General features: G+C 52.0%; 1 protein-coding gene across 1 annotated transcript in view; it reads left to right on the top strand.

Moving 5' to 3' along the window:
* Positions 1-19,596, top strand: part of LOC144229173 (F-actin-monooxygenase MICAL2) — a 115,651-nt gene extending 96,055 nt beyond the window's left edge. Inside the window, exons 18-26 of the mRNA XM_077761187.1 lie at positions 28-243; positions 477-578; positions 1,689-1,814; positions 6,478-6,540; positions 11,238-11,345; positions 12,379-12,565; positions 13,737-13,825; positions 15,537-15,639; positions 18,323-19,596. Of these exons, the coding sequence (XP_077617313.1) occupies positions 28-243; positions 477-578; positions 1,689-1,814; positions 6,478-6,540; positions 11,238-11,345; positions 12,379-12,565; positions 13,737-13,825; positions 15,537-15,639; positions 18,323-18,363 (1,035 nt within the window). The 3' untranslated portion in view covers positions 18,364-19,596. The remainder of the gene's footprint in view (positions 1-27; positions 244-476; positions 579-1,688; positions 1,815-6,477; positions 6,541-11,237; positions 11,346-12,378; positions 12,566-13,736; positions 13,826-15,536; positions 15,640-18,322) is intronic.
* The last annotated feature ends 2,588 nt before the right edge of the window (positions 19,597-22,184 follow it).

Here is a 22,184-nt window from a genome sequence, read left to right as displayed (position 1 = left end):
GGAAACTTGATTTTCCTTCTCCCCCAGTTCCCCTCAGTGGTGACAGGGCACGTGCTCCGAGAGCTAAAGCAGGTGTCCGCCAGTGGCGAGTACCCCAGCAGGCCCTGGAGAGCCAGAGCCAAGTCTGACCTGCAGCTGGGGGGGCCGGAGAGCGCTGCCCCCTTGCCCCCTGGCTGTCAGGGGGCGCTGGCCCTTTCCGGGGTGCTGCGACGGCTACAGCTGGTGGAAGACAGGATTCTCCAGGTGAAAGCCTTGCTCTGTGCCTGCATGTGGCAGTGCCTTCCTCCCCTCCCCTCCTCCCTCTGCCCACAGTGGGTTCCTTCTCTTCCTCTTCACTCCCCGCCCCCAACCCCCTGTCCCGCCTGTGCACTGAGGCCAGCTTGCCCACCCCACCCCCCTGGCCTCTCTGCTGGAGGTCACCCTCACGGTCGCTGTCACTGTCTCTTTTTCTTTCCTCTCTCTCACCTGGCCTGCAGAAGAGGGCTCAGAACTTGGCCAACAGGGAATTTCACAAAAAGAACATTAAGGAGAAGGCGGCTCACCTCGCCTCTATGTTTGGACACGGGGATTTCCCACAGGTAAACAAGGGGCTTTCAGAGCCCCTCCCCCCCAGGAATTCAGATGTGGGACGTCCAGCCAAGTGATCGACCATGAGCCTCTGAAGCTCCCTATCTTCCCCCTCCTCCTTTTATGGCGTGAGGAGCTATTGGCTTTGCAAGAATTTTGGATGAGGCATCTAAAGAAGACCCAAACGGGAAAAATGCAAAAATGTGTAGATGAATCCATGACCAAGGGAAAAGCGAGGCAGTAAAGTAGGCAAGCAGAACCGTAGGCCTTTAGATCCGAGAGGGGTCCAAGTAGGCTCTGAGCACCCTAAGAGTCAACACAGAGAAGGAAAGCTGGCCTGGGCAAGAATCACATCATAGTGCCTTTAAAGTGAAAGCAGACCAGTTGCTCATGACATTTTGAAGCACAAAGGAGACCTCTCCCAGTGGCCCCGAGTGGGGAAATCCTGAATGATGGGGCCAACCACAGCCTGTGACCTGTGCTCAGCTTTCCCAAATGGCAGCATCAGCCAAAATGAATGGCTTTGCCTGCGAATGGGAAGCCCAGCCCCCTCCGGGCCAGGTGCTTCTTTCAAAACTTGATGAAAAGAAGAGCGAGGGCTGGCAAGGAGAGGGAAGAGCTGAAAGCGACGTCCACACAGCGCCTGTGTGCAGGGTGCTCCCTGCTTGCCGGCAGCCTGGTCTCTAGAACATAGCCCTTCTGCTGCTTTCACTCCATCTCCTCCAGACCCGTGTCCTCTAGTACTTGGTGGAGTCACCAACAGGGGAGGGATGCTTTGCATCTAGTTCACTTCTGGGTCCCAGGGACCGTCATGCACAGCAGCCCAGGGTGCTCCTTTCCTAAGTCTGCAGCTGCTACGTGACCCCAAGCTCCAGAGCGAGGGCGTCAGGAGCTAGCGCTGGTGTCTGCGGCAGACGGAGCGGTGTGACATGGGCCGACTCGTAGGAGAATGCGGTGTACCCAGGAGCCAGGTGGTCCTGCTGGCCTCCAAAGGCGGAGGCTTCTCTTTTGTCCTGAGACCCAGGCCTGGCTTTCTTCCCCCTCACCTTGACCGTGGAGGCGAGCATCGCCATGCACCCCCCAGGGACCATCACAGCTTCCTCTGTTTCTGTTCTGTGCAGAACAAACTACTTTCTAAAGACCTGTGTCCCGTGCACCCTCCGGCTTCTCCCTCCTGCCTTTCGTCTCCTGATCCTGTTTCTACTGCCTCTCCGTCGACTGTCGACTCTGTTTCTCCTTCCAGAAAGGTAGTTGTCCCGATCCATCAGCTTCTCCCACCCCCTGCATGTTCTGAGATCTTCTCTTCCTCTCCCTGCCCTGGTGCAGACAAACATCCGGGTCTTGCTCAGGCAGCAATGACAGTTTGTAAGGTGCTTTACGACAGTCCTGGATGTGTTTGTTTTTGTGTTGGAGCAAACCACAGAGCAGAACAGGCAGTACACAAAACCCTGTCAAACAGTGCCGTGCACCCAGCAAGCATTAACTGGCACCCACCATATGCCACCACGTGCCAGATGCTGAATGGGTTCTTTGACTCCAGTTTTGATGATGAACAGCACAGCAGCATAGAAATGAGGAACTTGTTGCATAGGTGATTGCCAGCATTTGGCTGTTTTTGACCTACCAAAATGGCAGCTTCACACGGCGAACCTACTACTTTTCAAAACTACCCGTTAATTCTGAGGCATAGAAAGGGCAAGTCTATAGGAACCCAGGGAGGGGGAGAAGTGTGGACAGGCTTCACAGAGTAGGCAATATGAGAACTGAGTGTTGAAGGTACATGGAAGGGGAGAAGGGCATTTTATTTTATTTTATTTTATTTTTAATATTTTTTTATTTATTTCNTCACAGACTGAAATAGGCTCCAGGCTCTGAGATGGCAGTCAGCACAGAGCCCGACGCGGGGCTCGAACCCACGAACCGCGAGATCATGACCTAAGTGAAAGTCGGATGCTTAACCAACTAAGCCACCCAGGCGCCCCGAGAAGGGCATTTTAGAAAGGTCTAGCGTGTGCCGAGGAAGGCAGACAGGGCTTGAGTGAACGGGAAGAGAATTGTGGTATAACTTGCTTTGGGAATAAAAGTATTTATGGGAGTGAGAAGGATGGGGGTGAGAGTCCACTCTCGGTGTTTAGGGGCTTCATTCTGTCCTCGTATAGCCACGGAAGCCACTGCTGTGTGTTCTAGAAGGCTGACTCAGGGAGCAGTGCAGAGGTTGACTCGGAGCGGGGCAGGAGGTGGGGCGCGAACTTGAGGCAGATAATGAAACGCACCCTTGAACGATTTTTAAATTATGCTGTGGAGCAATTTCTGGTTTCCGCTTGTCCTCCTGTCATCAAGTATACCAAGAACACTACCGGGTGGGGATGGGAGTGGGGTGGTCTCCGGGGGTGAGGAGCCTGAAAACGGATGTGAAGCCCACTTCTCTAGCCATTGTTCATGAAGGAAGCTTGGCCCCTTCCTCGCAAACCAGTCCGTCTAGCTCCCGCAGGCTCGGCATGGGGTGCGAGGCTGAATGTCCCCCAGCACAGGTACTGCCCCTTTCCTTCCGTGCTGTTGGGCGACACCAGCACCTGCTCTGACCGCAGTGGAAAATACGGAGCTTCTCTTGGTCTGCAGTTGGGAGTCCCACCCCCAGCGACCTCCCACTGCCATGGGGAGCAGAGCGCAGGGAGAGCCTTTAAAAAGGAACAAGGCATATTATCAGCCCCCCACCCCTCCACAGTCCCAATCGTGGGTGTGAAGCACCCCCTGGAAGGGCAGCAAGAGGTGACATGGCGAAACAGAAACCCCTCCAGTTCCACAGAAGATAGCCATGGCCGAGACACCCAGTATCTTGTTGCAGGCCAGCCATTGGTCGGACATTTGACCTGAAGTCTCCTGACCTGTCTGGGCTTCCGTATTTTCTCATCAATAAGAGAGTGGTTTCTGGCTCACGTGATAGTGAGCTCTCTGGGTGGAGACTGGCATTTTTGTCATCACCATCACCAAGGCTGCAGAGGAGAGCCTCTCCTGGTGGGGGTGGGGGAAGGGTACTTGCTGCCGTGGCAGCCATGACAGTATGAGAAGGGGTGAGGGTGCCTGGGCACAAGCAGGCAGTGGCTGGTGCTCCTGGCTGGGCAACCGGGCCTCCACCATGCTTCTCTGCTGCTTAGCCCCTCTTTGGCTAGTCTCGGTCAAGGTCCCCTCTTGTGTCTGATTTTCTTTCATGCTCACGGTGACGTGGCTTGAGGGCAGAGCTGGGACAAGAAAAGCCACCACACTTCCCGAGTTCCCTGACTTGATTTCTAGTAGGTGTTTGATCTTTAGCTGCTGGCGGGGCCACCAGGGTCTGACAGAGGCACTTCTTGTCCATAAGCATGTCCCCTGTCACATTGTCATCACGCTCTGCTGAAGCCCTCAGCTGCTTCTCTCTTGGGCTCCGCAAGCAGCTTTAAACCAATGTCCCCCATTAAGCAAGCCATTAGTGAACATTCAGCAATTCAACAAACATTTATTAAACAACAGACAGCTCAATGTCAGGCACTTCAGGCTCTTGGGATATGCATCAACGATCTGGAGTTACATTCCTTCCCCGATGAGGCTTGAATTGTTGTAGGTGGAAATAATGGTCAATGATAATACAATATATGCATAAACTATATATCACATCAGAAGACAAGACAGTACATCCTATGGAAAAATTAGAGCAGGTAGCAGGGACCTGGCATGCTGGTGATGGGTAGTAATTTTAGATGGGGTTGTGGGAGGGTTTTTCCTGGGAAAGAGAATTGAGCAAGAGTAGAGCCACAGACAGGAAAACAAAGGTGCAGAGAGGCGACTGGTACCCAGCACTCCTGACCCTGGCCCAGTGTTCTCTGTACCACAGAGGCCAAGTGTGAATGGAGCCCTTGTCAGAGGCACCAGCGCAGGGGCTGTGACCATGTAGGGCTCCACACCCAGGCACATGGAGAGCTGCAAATAGGGTGGGCTTTGGGATGGCAAATCTCAGGCCCTCTCTTCCCCTCTACAGCTTTATTGCTTATTTCTACCAGGTTGTGGTAGAATAGTCACTCCTATTTTTCTTATTCCATCTCTCTAGCCAGCCTTGACCAGCAAGTGATAGCATAATTCAGCTCTTTTTTAAAATGTTTTAATTTTGAGACAGAGACAGAGCATGAGAGGGGGAGGGGCAGAGAGAGAGAGGGAGACACAGAATCCGAAGCAGGCTCCAGGCTCTGAGCTGTCAGCACAGAGCCCAATGCGGGGATCGAACCCACAAACGTGAGATCGTGACCTGAGCCAAAGTCGGAGGCTTAACTGTCTGAGCCACCCAGGCGCCCCTAACTGAGCTTGTTAATTACAGGCTGATGTGCCTGTGATGGTGTGGCTGGCAGTGAGTGGAGAGCTCTTAGAAAGGGTCACCCTGGGACACTGGGCAAGTCACTTACCTCTGTGTGCCTTAGTTTCTCCATTGTAAAAAGGACCTAATTTGGACACAACATTCACAACACCCTCCAGATCTCACTGTGAAGCCATTGTAGACAGGAATGAGTGGTGAATTCCCACTTTCAAGCATTCTTGGAGAGGATATTCCAGTGGCCCTGTACCCACCCGCCACCACCAATTTCCCTCCCTTTCCTGGGCCCCACCCTACCACTGATTCAACACTGGACTTTGTGTATTAGAATCTGGCAGGGTGATGGCCTCTGAAGAGAAAATTGGCTTCCCCTTAAAGTAAGTGACAACCTGATGACAAACCACTTCATTCAGTCCTGAAGTTGCTCTGGGAGCCTCTCCCCTAGAGAGAGACTGAGGCCTCAGTACTTCTTTCCAGCAGATTATGGGCTATTCTCATTGCCCAGGGCCCCAGGCTTGCCTCCATTCAAGGAAGCCAGAGGAAGGAAAAGGGACTTGGAAACTGATGGTTAGTCCCTGGCAAATTCAAGCAGGCACCATGTCCCTATTCCTGCCCTAGAGCCCTACACTCAAATTCTGAGGATCCAGAGATAATCCCCTCCACCCGGGAGCAGACCTAGTTAAACTCATATGAGGAACACAGGTTCCTCACAGGGATACAAACTCGGATCACCCGTCCCGAGAGAGATGGGGCCAGGGGTCTGCTTCAGATTCCACTTGCCTGCTCTCTCAGGTGGATATTTTGCTTTAAGATTGAGTGATGCTGCTGGGAGTTTGGCCTGGATGGTATCACAGGGCATCTTTAGGTCCTCTCATTTAGGATCTAGATCCTTCCCAGAGTCTTGTCATTTGCCAAGGCTGGTGGGTTCTTGTGGAAACAAGATGGTGGCTGAGTGTTTGTGCCACGGAGCAAGAGGGGACTGTGGTTTAGTCTTCCTGGGTCAGAAGAGCAGTGCACATTACAAAAGGAGCTTTCTCTACATGGGGGCATTTGTCCCAAAACTGGATTTGCAGGGTTTGCTGTAGAGATTTGTACATCAGAGGAATGTTGGCTGGATACTCCATCTTTGTTTCATTTGATACAAGGATAGATCTCAAGGCCGCCCTCAACCTTATTGTCTTTCTCTTTTTTCCTGGGATAAGACTGCCTTTGGAAGTGCACTGTGTGCATCCCAACATGGGGAATTTTAGTTTGCAGAGTGCTCGTGTATTTCCGGGAGGCGGGGTGCTGTAGGGAGGAGAGTATGAGCTTGGAGTCACGCTTGGGTTCAGAGCATCACGTACCCACTGTGTGACTATGGATGTGTTGGTGGACCTCTGAGCACTTCAGTTTCCCATCCTACAGAATGGAGGTGATGGCAGCCAGCCCTGAGGGTGACAGGGATAATGCAGTAAACTGGCAAATGTAGCATGCCTGAAGGATCCAGTAAACATACTCTTTCCCCGGCGGAGGCGAATTCCAGAAGAAAGCTCACTTACCTGTAATGCATGTTGATTCCTCTCTTTCTAAAGGCAAAGAAGTCACCTTCAGGTTTCCATTTCCATCCCAGCCACTTAAGAACAGTACGGCCTCAGGTGAGTTAGAGCCTCCCTGAATCTCAGCTGTGCCATCTGCGAAGGGGGATTATGAGACCCACCTCGCAAGGCCGTGAGCATTACACACGGAAGGGCACAGCACGGTGCCTGGCATCAAGGGATGCAGGTGCAGACGTGGGTGCCTACTGGGAGGTCACAGTCCCAAAGGCCTGCCTGAGCCTCAGCTCTGAGGGTAGAATTTCCGGACCCCTCACAGCAAGGTGGTTTTGATCCCTGCCCTCTCTCCCCCTTGCCCTGAGCGTATCCCTGGGCATGCAGACCCACAGCCTGTCCTATGATAATCCTCATGCAGGGACTCCTCAGAGAAGAATGTTGGCCCACGTATGCCCACAAGACCCTCTCTGGCCCTGCCTGTCAAAACCTCCCCTTCCAGTGAGCCCTCAGCTTGGAGGGCCTGGAAGCTTCCCTCTCACCCTGCCTGAGAAGCCCATGTGGGCTTCATGATGCTCACAGCAAGCCAGGTGGTCACAGGGGCCCAGCTCTCTGCGCAGAAGCACAACCCAGACACCTGGTATTCTTGGCTGAGCTCCAGGCCCGAGGTGAGGGGAGAGGGGGTAGGAAGGGGACGTTAGCATTGTTTGGCCACAGGCGGGCCCAGGAACCTGTTTCCTCCTTCATTGAGAGCACGCCTATGCCTGGAGTGTGGACATGAGTAAGACACAGTGATGACCTCAGTGAGTGTAAACTGGAAGGGAGATGGAGAGCAGGGCGAGAAAGGCTTGTCGTGTTCTGAGCTCAGGCTGCCGGGGTTGCCTCAGGAGTGCCTCCTTGTGGGGGTCCTCTGGGGATGGTGCTGGTGACAACAGTTCTGTCACCATGTTTGAATCTGGGTTGACTCATCAAAGAGAAGCCGGTGTGCTCACCCTGAGGGGGCTGTATTGGGTTTCCTCGTGCAGAGGGGGATCCCAAGCAACCTAGAGTTTCTCAGAGTGAAGGCCGTCTAAGAAAGGAGAGAAGTTCCAGAACGTGGAAGTATAAAGCCACCCCAAAGGCAGTGCTTTGGACTATCTGACAAGTGCTTCTTGGGAGCCCAGTGCTATGTGAGATGTGGCCCAGATTCTATGGGAACCCTTTGTTGCAGCCCTGCATGGATGGAGATGATCTTTCCATTTTATAGATGAGGAAGCTGAGGCTCACAGAAGGGAAATGGTGTGTGTGAGATGACTCTAATGTAAACTGAGATGATGGTCCCTGGAAGTGTCCAGCAATTCCAGCTTGTTCTAATTAATTAACCAAAAAATAATTAGAACTCAAAAGGGGAGAAGGTAGTAAGAAATCCTCCAACTCTTCAAAATTATAAGAATATTGGAGGATACATAAAGGTTTGCAAAAGCAGCCCCACGGCCCTCCACAATGACCAGCTCTTTAAAAACTAGTGACTGGGATGTGATCATTTTGGCTAAGTCTTTTTATTTGACCAAATTCCCCTGAATTGTAAGCTGTCCTCATGACCAGTCCTCCTCAGGCCTTTCAGCGCGTGAATCTCCTTGTTGAGAACCTCTGGATCTTACTCTAAGGTCAATCCTAGGATGCATTTTCTGGAAGTTTCTCTACAAATTGATCTCTGTGTTTCTCAGGATCCTGGAGCCTGATAACTCCTTGGCTGGCTAGGGCAGTGCTACTCTAGGTGTGATCTCTGGGCAGGCACTGGTCTGTGACCCGGTGAGCCCAACAAGCGAGAGTGAGCGTTAGACACCTGTAGTGCAATGTGACATTGCCACACAGCCAAGTGTATGGTCATATATATTTCTAGCAGTTCACTTGTATTATGTCCAGAAATATCAGGTCCCAGTAGATTAGAGATTTTTTTTTTTTAAACCTGGTCATTTACCACTGATAGTTTGAGGAGCAGTGAGTTAGCACATGTCTGTCTGGTCATGTCCTCAATCTTCTACAGCCAACAAGGTATCCTGTCAACAAGAAACAGAAAAGAACCCATGATCCCCAGGGCAATATTTCCCTCCATGCCTGTCTTGGGGGGTAAGGTTCAGGGGGCTCCCCTCGCCTCTTGATATGACTTCTCTGTCACCTGTCTCCTTGTGACCTCTCCAGAAAGTCCAGTCCACTTCTTGGTATTGGCCAGTGGTGACTCTGGGTTGGAGACCCAGTACTGCTTTCCTGAAAGGTGCTTTACTTATTCTTGGGAAAGCCTCCGAAACGGGCTGGCGCTGTGATCGCAAGTGGAAGAAAGGACCTTTTCGGCCCAAACAGAAAGACCAGGTTTTGTCTTTATCCTGGATTGCCTTGCCAGGATGGTGCCCTGTCCTGGTAGAAGAACCGAGCAGGCCCATGATGACACAGATGTGTTTGGCGACACCCACCAGCAACCCTACTGTCCTGGGCAGGCTTCCATAATTGCTCCCTAAGTCAGGATTGCACAAAAGTTCAGCAGCACAAAGTGCCTATTAGCTAAGTGGTTAATAAGGTCCCATTAGAGACTTGTATTTAAGCCTCGGAAAGTGCACTCTCAGTCTCTGCTAACTCAAGGGAGGCAATAATTGCACATGGGTATCACGGCCTCACCGTGGAGTCTTTCTGGGAGAGTGCTTCAGAGCCAGTTCACACACTGGGCCGCTGGAGAGATCCCCACAAGGGCAGTGTGGGCAGGCTGGTAAATCTGACCTCCTCTGTCTTCCCTCCCCTCTTCGTTTTGATATAAACCCAAGAAGTCATTGGTCGTCTATAGCTTTTGTCCGAGGGGCCTGTGTTGGGAGTTCCCAGTGAGGGATGGAACAACAGACAATCAACGGCCTGTTGTCCTGAGCCAGTGCACCTGAACCTTTCTTGGAAACAAGAGCCAAGTTCCTTGGCATTTGCGAAATCCTGGAAATGGCAGAAAGTGTGCTTGGAAGCAGAATCCTGATCTCTCCCGGGCTGGGCCAGCTTGTGGGGGGTGAAATGGTAGGTGGCCTGGAAGCTGCTGCTACTGGGAAGGAACAGGCTTTGTAAAGCCTGGAAGGGCCCCGTCTGTCTGAGGCGTGAGGTCAGACACCCTACCTCGCAGGCCCATGGCCATATTCCCTACAACCCCGAGACCCCACAACGTGTCGGAGCGACTGTTCCAAAGTGGCTGTCAGTGTTAGGACTTCCTTGATGCGAAAGGGAGCAGGCGCCCCCAGAGTGTCGTCACCCTCCCCCGCCTGCTCGGCACCCCTCCCTCTTCTTCCTCGTGTAGAGGCTGTGCTCTTGCAGGAGTCCGATGAGTGGGCCACAGGCTCTGAGGATGAGCTCTGTTACCTGGACGCGGGGAACTGCTGCCATTCGCCCATTTGCTTTGTTTTTCCCGGAATTTCCTGCCTCACATCTGAGGCTTTCATAGCAGATTGGATGTGGCCTCCCAGGGGTGGTCCTGGGTTTGGATTGAGGGCATTCCTTCAACGGCACATGTATTATTATTGTTGCAATGACTGTCAACCTGTACCACTCGCAGAAGCTGGAGGCAGAGGCTGGGGAGGGTCTGGAGCCTGCTTCCCTCCGGGATCCTGGGATCGCAAACAGTGTTTACAGAACCCCTTGGTGTTTGCCTCCCTGAAGAGGAGACTGTGGTCTTCCCAGGGTGACCTTTGATAGCCAATGGGAAAGGGGGAGCGGGCTGGGATTTGCTGGAGGGTGTCTGTGCGATTATGCCCCGTCTGCGCGGGCTGTCCGCCCCACCCCTGCCCAGCTCCAAGACACATCGATGGGGGCCCAGGCCTTCACGGGTGGGCGTGGCCATCTTGCCACCCAGAGCACAGGTACCCAAGCCCTGCCAGGCAGTGATGCCAGGGCCCACGTGGAGCTGCTCGCTAGCACCTACCTGGGGCCTCTGGGCCCTGCTGTCTGGAGCCCACAGTCCAGTACCCATCTTAATGCCTCCTCACTCCTGTTTGTCACTGCTCTGCAGGCCTAGGGAGACTCAGGTCAGACACCATCATTGTTCCCTAGGGATGTGGAGGCTGCAGGGCAGGCTGGGCCCGGGAAGCAGGGAAGGAGGAGTCTGACTCATCTAGCTCATCCTGGCTCAGCCCTAAAAGCACCAGGCACTTGGACACGCATTCTCTCCCTCAGTTCTTACCTGACGTCCCTGAGGCAGACCCCATGTCCCCCATTTTACTAAGTAAAGAAACTGAGCTCAGAAGTTGAGACTTTTGTGCCCAGTCTCAGAACTGGTTCATGGTGGAGTTGGGGACTTCACGCTTCCTCTCGGTGTGGTCTGTCCAAAGAGGGACGGTCTGTGGGGAAGGGCGGCTGCCGTCCCGCTCTCTGTCTGAGGTCGTGGTTCCTTAGTGCGTGAGGGCACCAGGCTAGCGGTCAGGAGACCTGGGAAGAGTTCTGAATCTGGCATGTATTTGCTCTGTGACCTGGGATAGACCCCCCCGCCCCCCAGGTATTCATTTACCCCATCTGGGAACGAAGAAGCCTGATGAATCCTGAAGGCCTTGTACCTCTGCATGGAGGTAGTGCTACGAGGCACCCGGCTCCCCTGGGCCACGGGGCTCCATTTCTGTGCTTCTCTCCATCTCCAGAGTGCCCGCTGCCCCGTCGAGGCAGCTGGTTTCGCCTCTCCTGGGATGTTGGGTGCTGTTTGCATGCGGGTGTGGAGCCCTGTCCCACATCCAGCCTGTTCGTGCTTTCCTTCTCAGTGCTAACTGGCCTCTACCTTTGTCTCTGTCTCCTCTACCTCTGCTCTTGGGTAGCTGACGGTAGGGAAAGTGTCCAGCGGAATAGGGGCTGCAGCTGAAGTCCTGATCAATCTGTACATGAATGATCACAGACCTAAGACCCAGGCCACCTCTCCAGACCTGGTAAGGATGCGCACCCCTCAGCCTTCACCCGCAGACACCAGCTCTGACCTCCCAGAGAGGATGGCCTGGCCCACCCACTGAGGCCTCCTTCTCGTGGACAGGAGGTCCGGCAATGGGCTGGATCGGAGCCAAGGTTAGAGGGGGCTGCGTTTTCTGACAGACAGACCTCACTCGGCTCCCCAAGGCGTCATTGCACAAGGCCGAGCTTCTCCCCTGCCGTCCAGGGCTCTGGAGAGCTCCGTGAAAAGGCCAGGCAGGCCAGCCGTGTAGCCAGGCACCCCTTACCATCAGTGTTTGGCATCCAGTCTGAGTAGTCCTTTTGCACTGGACTGAGAATCCAGTAATGGAAAAACCCTCTTCCCTTTGAAGTCTCCCTTCTCCAAACAAGGCTGCCTGCCGCCATCACCAGCCATTGGACCGGACAGTTCTGATTTCCTTTGGGTGCATCGCCCTGGAATCCAGACGCCCCCAGGGGCACCACTGTTTGGCCTCCCTCCTCCTCCCTTGAATTTAGGGATTTAACTGGCAGCCTAGGAGCTAAAGAACACAGCCTCTCCCTTCCCTGAGAACAGTTCTGACGCCACAGACTTTCCTTGCCTGACCTAAGTCACTGCAGGAGGACAAGAATGTGGAAAACATTCCTTCAGGGACCTCTCTCCAGACCCGGGCAGCCCTTAACCCCCAGGACAGATTCCTGGAGACCGCATCACCGGGCAGGCATGTTTGTGAGCGATGGCTGCTCCCGCCCCAAAACCAGAGCAGCCAACCTTGGGAGGAGCCCCTCCTGGGCCCCCCGTGTTGCCGGCTGGCCGGCCTGGGAGCAGAACTGACAACAGCCCCTGGAGTCGAGCTCCATGTTGGGAGCACTTCCTCCCCCACCTCACCCTTTGCTACAGAAACATGAGCCGCAGACAGGAGCCCATGAGGTCCCCGCGGTTGAGGTCGGCCTTTCCAAGAACCTCGGCCTCACGTTGCAAGACGTGGCGCCAGTTCTAACGCACAGCGCTTCTCCCCCGCTGCCCTGTGACCCCAGGAATCGATGCGGAAGGCGTTTCCCCTGAACCTGGGTGGCAGCGACACCTGTTACTTCTGTAAGAAGCGCGTGTATGTGATGGAGCGGCTGAGCGCAGAGGGCCACTTCTTCCACCGTGAGTGTTTCCGCTGCAGCGTCTGTGCTTCTACCCTGCGCCTGGCTGCCTACGCCTTCGACAGCGATGAAGGTAACTCCCAGGGGCCAGGGATGGCACTGCCCTACGACCTGGGCTGCTGTGCTCTGGGGACCCCGGGACGCCCAGCACGTGTCAGGGAATGGGGTGTCCTCAGGAGCGCTGTTGAGAGAGCTGTGAGATCCCGCCTGCTGGAGAGACAAGTCCCCTATGAGCAGGCCGGGGAGGCCCTGAGCACCTGTCACGTACCAGCCCCAGGTGGCACCCACTGGGTGCCCAGTGCTTTACATACACGTTCCCAGCTAATCTCACTGCCTTCCATTGCCCCGTGTGGTTGAGAAAATCAAACCTGGTAACCTAGTAACGTGCTCAGCACTGCACCTGGCTTGTGGCAAGGGTCCAATAAATGATGGCATATTAATGCTGTGATTTATATAGTATGTATTACAGAAGTAATCTTAATAGCAACTCCCTTCTGCAAAGGCACCTGCCAGAATACCATTTACTAGCCGTATAACCTTGGAATTTAGAAATCCGGTTGCCTCTGGGTCCCTCAGTCATTTCATCCATAAAATGAGGATAATAATAGTTCTTAGCTTATAAGGTTGTTGCAAGGTGGTTCACATGAGTTCATTCATGGGAAGCGTTCAGAATAGTGTCTGATATATTGAGAGTCCTGGGGAAGTTTTCCCTGTTGTTACCGTCATTACTGTCCCTATTACTATGGCGAACAAAGCAGCTTTTCTGGAAGGTGCCCAATGGTCCTGGGCTGTGGCCAGTGACCCAGTGTGCCTCACCTGGGTCTTTTCCTCCCCATCACTGCCGCCATCTGCTCCAAGCCATTCCCACCCCCAGGGGTCCCAGGAAGGACCAGGAACTGGAAACAGTACCGATATTCAAAGCTGTCCATTTTGGAGTCTTGCAACCAGCCGTGGGAGAGAACTTGGCCTCAGTTTGGTCTGGAAGTATCTGAGGGTTGTAGCCGCCTCCCCAGCATCCCCGCACCCCCCCTCCCATGGCTACAGCCTGCCTCCGAGGCCGCACAGGGTCCTGTATCCTCATCTTAGTGCTGCTGCTTTAAGACAAGTGACAGAAACCATTTCCCAAGTTTAAGGTTCCCTGGGCTTGCTCCCATTATTGGTGTTTTCTGGCCTTGGCTCATATCTGCTGCAGCTCTCATTTATAGGAGAACACCTGTGTGTGCATGTGTGTGCTTCTTTGACAGGCAAGTTTTTCTGCAAGCCTCATTTCATTCACTGTAAAACCAGCACCCAGCAAAGGAAGAGACGGGCAGAGCTGAAGCAACAAAGACAGGTATGTTTTGTCCTGACAGCGCTGGTGAAACAGGGCAGGCCCCTGGACAGGAGCTCATTCACAAGGATTCTTCCAAGTTAGGCCAGTGTTTCTGGCTTTGAAGGAATTGAGGCCCACAGGGAAACACGAGAGTCTTGCTGTGCAGTGCGGAGGGTCCCTCTGTCTTTAGCCTGTCAATAGGCCTCTGGGTTTACCCCATTCTAGAGGCCAGCTCCCAGGTGAGCGGTGGTGCCAGCTTCTTCTGAGAAAATTGGAAGAGCTTTCCCAGGTACCGGGCTGGGACTATTTGCCCAGCCATGCGAAGACTCCAGGATCCCCCCAACCTCCACCTGGGTCCCTCGGGACCTCAGAGTGTTATATGCAAGGATACCTACCTTTCCCAAGTTTCTTCCCTAGGCTCTTGGATGTTCGCAAAATGATAGCCTGCTACGTGTTTGGACAGTTTGTGATAGCGCCCCCTCTGGCAGCTCTTAGCAAATACCTTCTCTACTGCCTGATTCACCACCCACCCCCTCCAGGACCCACAACTTACAGCCTTGTTCCGGTTACATAAGTAATGTAGGCTCCGTGTAGAAAAATGGGGAAATAAATGAAAGTATGTGGAAAAGGAAAATTAAATCATCCATCACCACCTTATCCTGAGAAACCCATAACTAACATTTTGTGACATTTCCTTCCAGACTTTTCCCTCTGTGAATGTATTTTAACCTAGCTGGAATTCTATCACTGTACTTTTACGTCCTTCTATCTATATACTAGCAGTATATTGAGAGTCATTCCCCAAACACAACATTTTTCTGAAGCCTCATTCTGGATGCCTGTAAAAGATGGTTGATAATTTATTTAACAAGTCCCCTGTCGTTGGAGGTTTATCCTCTGTCATATTTTTACCTTATAAATATTTTTACAACAAGCATCTTTGTATGCATGTCTTTGTCCCTATTTCAAATCATTTACTTACAACAGATCATGACAAATAGGATTTGTGAGTCAAAGGATATGTGTACATTTTTTTTAACGTTTATTTTTGAGAGAGAAACCAAGTACGAGTGGGGAGGGCTAGAGAGAGAGGGAGACACAGAAGCAGGCTCCAGGCTCTGAGCTGTCAGCACAGAGCCTGATGTGGGGCTTGAACTCACAAGCTGTGAGATCATGACCTGAGCCAAAGTCAGACGCTTAACCCACTGAACCACCCAGGCGCTCCAACATTTTTTTTTTTTGTTTTTTAAAGAACATGTGTTTTAAGGCACCTGGGTGGGTGGCTCAGTCAGTTAAGCGACTGACTCTTGATTTCAACTCAGGTCATGATTTCATGGTTCGTGAGATGGAGCCCCAAGTCTGGCTCTGCGCTGACAGTGCAGACTCTGCTTGGGATTCTCTCCTCCCTCTCTTTTTGCCCTTCCCTCGCTTGATCTCTCTCTCTCTCTCTCTCAAAATAAATAAACTTTTCAAAAATAAAGGAAGGACATGTGTGTTTTGAAGGACTGTGAACCCCTTGGTGCCCTCGGGCCCAGGAAAGCGGTGCCCAGATGCAGCCCCCCCCACCCCCGCAGTGCGTAGGGGCTGAGGTTATTTGAGGAAGGGGGGATGCTGGTTGCCAAATGCAGGGTCTGCCCTCGTCAGTTTGTGTTGGCTCTCTCCGTCTGCTTCATGGGAGGGATCCTCGGTGAGAATGAAGGACTGAATGCCTTCCCTTTGCTCCCTCTCTCAGGAGGAGGGAACGTGGAAAGAGCAAGAGGCCCCTCGGCGGGACACTCCCGTGGAAAGTTCTTGCGCGGCAGCGGCCATTGGCACGCCTGAAGGCAGCCCTCCAGGTATCACCAATTCCTTCTTTAGGAAGGCGCTAAGCTGGCCCCTCAGGCTGCCGTGGGGCCTGCTTCACATTCCCCAGAGCCTGGTTAACTGGATTCGGGGACTCCTGCGTGCGGCCGGCCTTCATTTCAGGGACAATGCGTACAACTACTGCTACACTTATGAGCTCCTGAGCGTCGGGCTGCCGCTCCTCTGGGTGCTCTCCGAGGTCCTGGCTTCCATGTACCGGGAGTCTGAGGAGTCCCTGGAGACCATCCGCACCTGGGTGCTCAGATGCCTCCCGGTCAAGCTCCACTGAAATGCCAGCCACCCCCGAAGTGCCCCCAACATGTCCACCTTAGGCGGCAGTGTGTTTGCAGTTAGCAAGGCTCTGGCCAGGAAGCCTAGCGTTCCTTAATAACCAGTTCGCTCACAGCCAAAGAGTTTCCCGCCGGCCACCTGCGCCTGACTCTGTCCAGGCGAGCATCTGCTCCTTGGCGCTGGGGCCAGCACGACATGAAGGATGTTTTTTATAGCTTTGTACTTATTTTATACCAAAGCGAGCCGTATTTCTAGGTTTACATTTCAATTTTTAACTTTTAATAAGCCAAGAGAAAGCATTTTTTTCTACGAGTGTCAAGTTTTCTAAACACGGTTTGAAGTTTTTAGCTGGTGTTATGAAACCTTTTCTACCGTGCAGTCAACTGTTGTAGTCACTGCCTGCAGCATTAACGATTTGGGCTTGTATGGACGCAGAAGTGAGTATGCTGCCTCCTGGCCAGTGCTTTTAGATGTACGTCCCCTAATGCCACTTAGCAACAGGGGACAGTGTTTTGCAACATGAAAGCATAATCAGTTTAGAAGACAGGAGTAGATCGGAGTGGAATTGAGCCTGCAGCCTACAAAAGCACATGGCAGTATGTTGTTGGCTGTTATCTGTCCTCCCAGAGGGAGAGAAAGTGGTTTCTTGCTCCCTTGTTTTGATGTACCATAGTAGCTGAAGGGCTTTTCCCTTCCTACCAAATCACAGCCAAATGCTCTAGAGCCCTGGGGTTCCAAGCAGATGGCGACAAACTTCCATCGTCCCTTCCCCCTTGCGAGCACTGCATGGAAGCCCCTTGGCCCCCTCACCTTGGAGAGCTCCATCAAGCTGGTGCAGTGCCGAAAAGGAGCTGTGTCAGCTGGTGGCATTGATGCCTGGGGTCATGACCCCTGGGACTCCCTATCAGGTCCTCAGCCCAGGCTGCTGACTGAGCCAAGGCCACTCAGGGTCCATGATGGTCAGGCCGAGAGATGAATCTGCCCTCTCCTATCAGGTCCTTTGGGACTGAGGGCATTTGTTAGCACCTCAGGGTATTACTTCTGGGACACATGACCTGCCCCATGAGCGTGACTTACAGACATCCTGGATGTTTAGCCTTTCGGCCGCAGTGCCTATTTGGTCAAAACAGCCAGAAACATTTGTGTTCACACTGTCCTAGCAAAGGGATGTGTCTGACCTCCTGTACCTTGACTGGCAGGGAGGCTGGGAGTGGAAGCTGTTTGTTGACTGATACAAAGGAGATCAGCCCTATTAAGGGCAAAAACAGGCATTGAGCCTACCTGTGGTCTTCTCTCTGGGCTTCGGGAGAAGGTCCCCATTCCCCCCACTCCACTCTACCTGGACATGACTGCCGTGGGGTCTAGCGGAACAATGGAGGGCAGCTGGGGAGAAGCCGACCAGTGTGCTCAGAATATGTAGATTTGCCAGGCCAGAGATGGCTCTGTGCCCTTGTCGCACTACAGATCTCCTCTCGATGAAGTCAGGATGGAACCTATCGTGGGTTAGGAGACAGGGCTCTTGGGTGCTTTGAGATGACAGGTTTCTATATGGCAGGAAGAAGGGGAGAGGCATTTCTACAAACACTTCCTTGAAGTCGTTGGAGAAAACAGGGGCACAGCTGCGGCCAAGTCCCTGGGCACTGGCACCTCTGTCCTTGTGGGAAATGTTCTCAGTCTGATGACTTGTGTTTTTCCAAATTTCTGCTGGGATTTTAATAGCGTGGTGGGAGGAACTTATGCTTCATTCTTTGTTTGATACTAAAAGGAAATTCTTGAGGTCGTGATGTGAACACATGCACAGCCATGTCATTGCTATGGTCTCTGGCTCCGGGTGGGCTGAGATGCTTTGTGGAATGCTCCATGAAGCCAGAGTTAGCATCTCTGAGAATGTCATTTACGGCCATAAAGGGACTGGTTTGAATTATTCTGGTGAGACAGGGTGTGCCTGTCAGAAGCCCGAGATGTTTGTATGTTCTGAGGCTCTGAACCTTCCTGGTGGGCGGCACTGAGACCCATGGTGGATCCCAGGAGGCGCATGCCTCTTGGCCTCCACAGCATATTCGAGAATGAGTATGACACACTGGGGTAAAATTGGGGCAAATTGATATGGGGGACACGGGGGTCCTGAGGATGTGCGTAGCCTCGAGTGGAGAGCTCAGGGGCAAGCTACACAGATCCTCTCTGGCAGAGAAAGAGGTAGTCCCTACCAGAAAGGTTCATCTCTCCTAAGCAAGCAACGATTTGTTTGGGGAAGTCGCCCTTTTATTAGTGGTTGCCTCGTCTTCAACTCCTGTGCCTTTCATGTTATCAGCCTTCTTCCTTTGTCCTCCAAACTAAATTCTCTTTTCTGTCTCTCTCTTTCCAACCTTACACTGTGGCCGTCAGTTCGTTTCAGCCTTCCAGTGCTGCACCCACTTCTTGGCTGACACACTTCTGCTCTGAGGTGACTTGTTTTCTTGCCGATTTTCAGAGAGTGGTACTAATGCCTGACCCGCTTTCCACGCCCCGTCCTCCCCGCCGTGGTCCTGGTCGCGCTAACTGTGAACGTCTTGCATACTAATGGACTCATTCCATGGCATGGTGGGGTAACAGCATGGGGTGGTGCTCCGCTCGGAAGCCATTTTTCATTCTATTCACCTCTGAGCCGGCTGCCCGGTCTATACCAGGTGCAAACCCTGCCTCCCTCTGGCTCCCTGTGCGGCCTGCATGCGTGTCTTTCCCATTGTGAAGCCACTTACCTTCCTGGGACAGTGAGCCCAACTGTGACACCATGCAGCAGAGAGGGCTCTTCACCTTTGAAAAGAACTCTCCTATCTAGCAGTCTCTGAAAAAATACACGCATACGAGCGTCTTAAACGGATTCTAGTATAAAGAGTATCGATCAAAACCACAGGTAACTCTTCTTGGAAGGATTTAGAAAAAAAAAAAGAAAAGAAAAGAAAAGAAGCTCCCAGGCTTCATCACAAGCTTTCCTAGCCAATCCTGTCCCTGCTGCAGCCTACGCTTTAGACACAAGGGCTTTGCGGCGGCTTCTCAGTAAGAGGAGCTTACTTTTACTCAGTCCTTGGCTCCTAAAGCTGCAGATGATGCGGAAGCTTCGATTAGAGCAGTCATTGTCACAGGCCAGGGGTGGCTTTGAGAAATGACCCCGTTCAGCCGCAGTCTGACGCAGCCCATATCAGTGCACCCATGGCACATTTTCCCTGCCGGCTCGGAGCGCTTTTAAAGAGAAACACCGTGCCAAGTATGGCCGAGCTGTTGTTGGCCAGACCTCCGGGTCTCAGGCTGCAGGTGGTGTCTGTCCTGCACGCAGCCCCCGGCCATGCTGAACTCCCGGCCTGTCTGCACAGCCCCGCATGCCACGTTGCTCACTGCCTTGCTGCAGACTGCAGCCAGTATGAAGTCATTGCTCTTGTCTTGTCTTCTCTTGCAGAGTCTCCCTCCCTTTATAAAATGTCAGCCACAGAGGGCCCTCCTTCCCTCTCAGTCTTCTCTTTAGCTAGCCTCCCCCCTCCATCTCATCGCAACGCATGTTTGTGACCTTTGGTAGTCATTTACAGTGCCCCACGGAACCCTGTATTTTGCACACAGCAAACATTGTTTAGCTTTATTTATGGTATTTGATGCTGTACATGAAAATAAATATGGTTCTTTATAAAGCTCATTGTTTCCTCTCTTCTTTGCCATGGAAGGCTGCTCCCGCCTCAAACACAGGGGCTGGTTTAGGGGGATCCGTTCCCTAAACCGCTGGCGGGACCTGCATTTGTGGTGACGGGGGACTGTCTGGGGCTGCGCTGGGCCTGCTCAAAGGAAATATTACCCAGGGGTAATATTTGGAACATGTCACCAATGCTCCTGGGCCAGGCTTTGGGGTCTCTTTTCTTGAAAACTGATGGGACTTTTCTGTGCAGATGCTGGGCACAGCTGGGTGAGGGTCCGTGTCATGCCAGCTGTTAGAAACAGACTGTCTTGACAGCTCTTTGCACCTCTGTCCCCCCATCCAAACCATGCACCTGTAGGAGAGCTTTCCTTAGGAACCTTTCTGTAACTGAGGCTCCTGTGGAACAAAGGTCACTCTTGCAAGTCTTACGCTGGTCCAGCTGAACGAGAGGTGAAAGGTAAGAAGGAAGGACCAGACATCTGGTTCAGAGCAGCAGAGAACCTGGCAGGGGTGCTTGTCCAGACAGAGATCCATCCGTGATCCCAAGAGACCTCCCCTGCCCCCAAAGGCTCAGTTCACTCAGTGTCTTAGGCTGCAAAGCTCTCCCTGCAGAACATTCCGAGGACAGAACCCACGGCAGGCTCTGACCTGAGTCCAGGCTGGCCTCCCCTTCAGGATTCAGAGTCTCACTCGGCTAGTCTGGACAGCGCCAGGCAAGTCTGGTTCTCCACCTCCCGAGGTTGGGATGCCTGCCATCGCCATCGCCATCGCCATCGCCATCGCCCGTCTGGATGTAGCTGGGTTCTGACGCTGGTATGAGCCTCCACCAAAGGGGTGTTTCTGGGGCCCTGGGCCTTTCAGCTCAGCTGCTGACCCCCAGAACTGACTTCTGAGCTGCCTGGGGTCATGTACTCTTACCCAGATGAGATAACTCTTTCTCTTCCATGAAAGGAAGGGTATCAGAGACTCAAGTCACCAGCTAGGTTGGGCAAGTGACTCATTCCTTTATGTATTCATCTATTCAAGTATTTGTTGAATGCACACCATACCCTGGACACACTCTGGGTCCTGGGGACGCAGCAGTGAGCCACACAAAGTCACTGCCCCTCCCTGTCTCTTGGATCATAGGGATCTTGGTCTCGTGTACTAGATCTGATTGGTTTTATTTGTATATACACACATTTGTTTACTTTAATATTTACTGAGCATCTGCTGTGCTGCGAATATTGCAGGGGGTGAAGTAGACAAAAGTCCTCACTCTCGTGGAACTTAGAGTTTTGATTTTTTTTAAACTTAAAGTAAGGTTAAAGCAACAGTTTCCAAAGTGTGGCAATGGAACACTAGCTCCAAGAGGGGCTTTGTGGATCAGGAGCTCCATAGTCCCACAGTTTGAGACATGGCTTATACTAGTCATGCTGATCCTCCCAAACCTCAGAGATCCTTGAGACTTAGTAGCCTGATAAAGTCTCTGAGGGGTCCTCAGTAAAGAAGCTTAATTACCTTTGTTGAAGTGGGCTTTCTCCTGCGTATTTGAAATGAGTTTTTGTTTGTGTGGGGTAGGTTTTTTGTTTAGCATGTTACATTCTACATATGTATTAGGTAGAATATTCTTAATCCAGAAACACTGGATTAAGTAAAAGAATTAAATATTAGTGTCAAGAATTGATTAGGTCATAGAGTGGTAATTTTCTAAGCTTTATTTTTTTTTTTTTAATATTTTGTTTATTTTTGAGAGAGAGATAGAGTACTAGCAGAGGAGAGTCAGAGAGAGAGGGAGACACAGGCTCTGTGCTGACAGCACAGAGCCTGATGTGGGGCTCAAACCCACAAACTGGGAGATCATGACCTGAGCTGAAGTTGGATGCTTTAACCAACTGAGCCACCCAGGCGCCCCTACTTTCTAAGCTTTGAAACCTTGGAAACATGACACAAATTTGACTATAAACATTTTAAAAGCTTAACAGTAAAAATGAAGATATTCAATGGGTAGTCAGACTGAGGGAAAAATGTGAATTAGGTGCGATAACGAAGAAGTTCATTGCTGTGGCATTTAAAAAGTACGTGCAAAGGAGGTTCCTTGCACAGTGTATGTGATCAGTTAATACTTGCTGATAAAAGACCCAATGATAAATGGGCAAAGGCTATGAATAGGCAGTTCTCAAGCAAATTTAAAAGGTAAATGCTAAAAATGAAAGAGCAAGCATTTATAAAAATTACATTCAAAGGAAAGAAAAGTATACCCACTGAATTATAAAGAAGACAGTGATGTAGATGGTAAGAAAAAAATAGTCGTGGGTAAAAAGTAAATGGGGACAGTCTTTTCTAGAAAGCAATATGGCAACAATTATTAAGATCCATAAAAAAGGGGCGCCTGGGTGGCTCAGTTGGGTAAGGGTTCGACTTTGGCTCAGGTCATGATCTTGTGGTTCGTGGGTTCAAGCCCCGCATCGGGCTCTGCGCTGACAGCTAGCTGATAGCTAGCCTGGAGCCTGTTTCAGATTCCGTGTGTCCCTGTCTCTCTGACCCTCCCCCACTCATGTTCTGTCTCTCTCTGTCTCAAAAATAAATAAACTATTTTAAAATAAA

Source organism: Crocuta crocuta, unplaced genomic scaffold (assembly GCF_008692635.1).
Source record: "Crocuta crocuta isolate KB4526 unplaced genomic scaffold, BGI_CrCroc_1.0 scaffold233, whole genome shotgun sequence".
Classification (NCBI taxonomy): Eukaryota; Metazoa; Chordata; class Mammalia; order Carnivora; family Hyaenidae; genus Crocuta; species Crocuta crocuta.
This window is presented reverse-complemented; position numbering and strand designations above follow the sequence as displayed.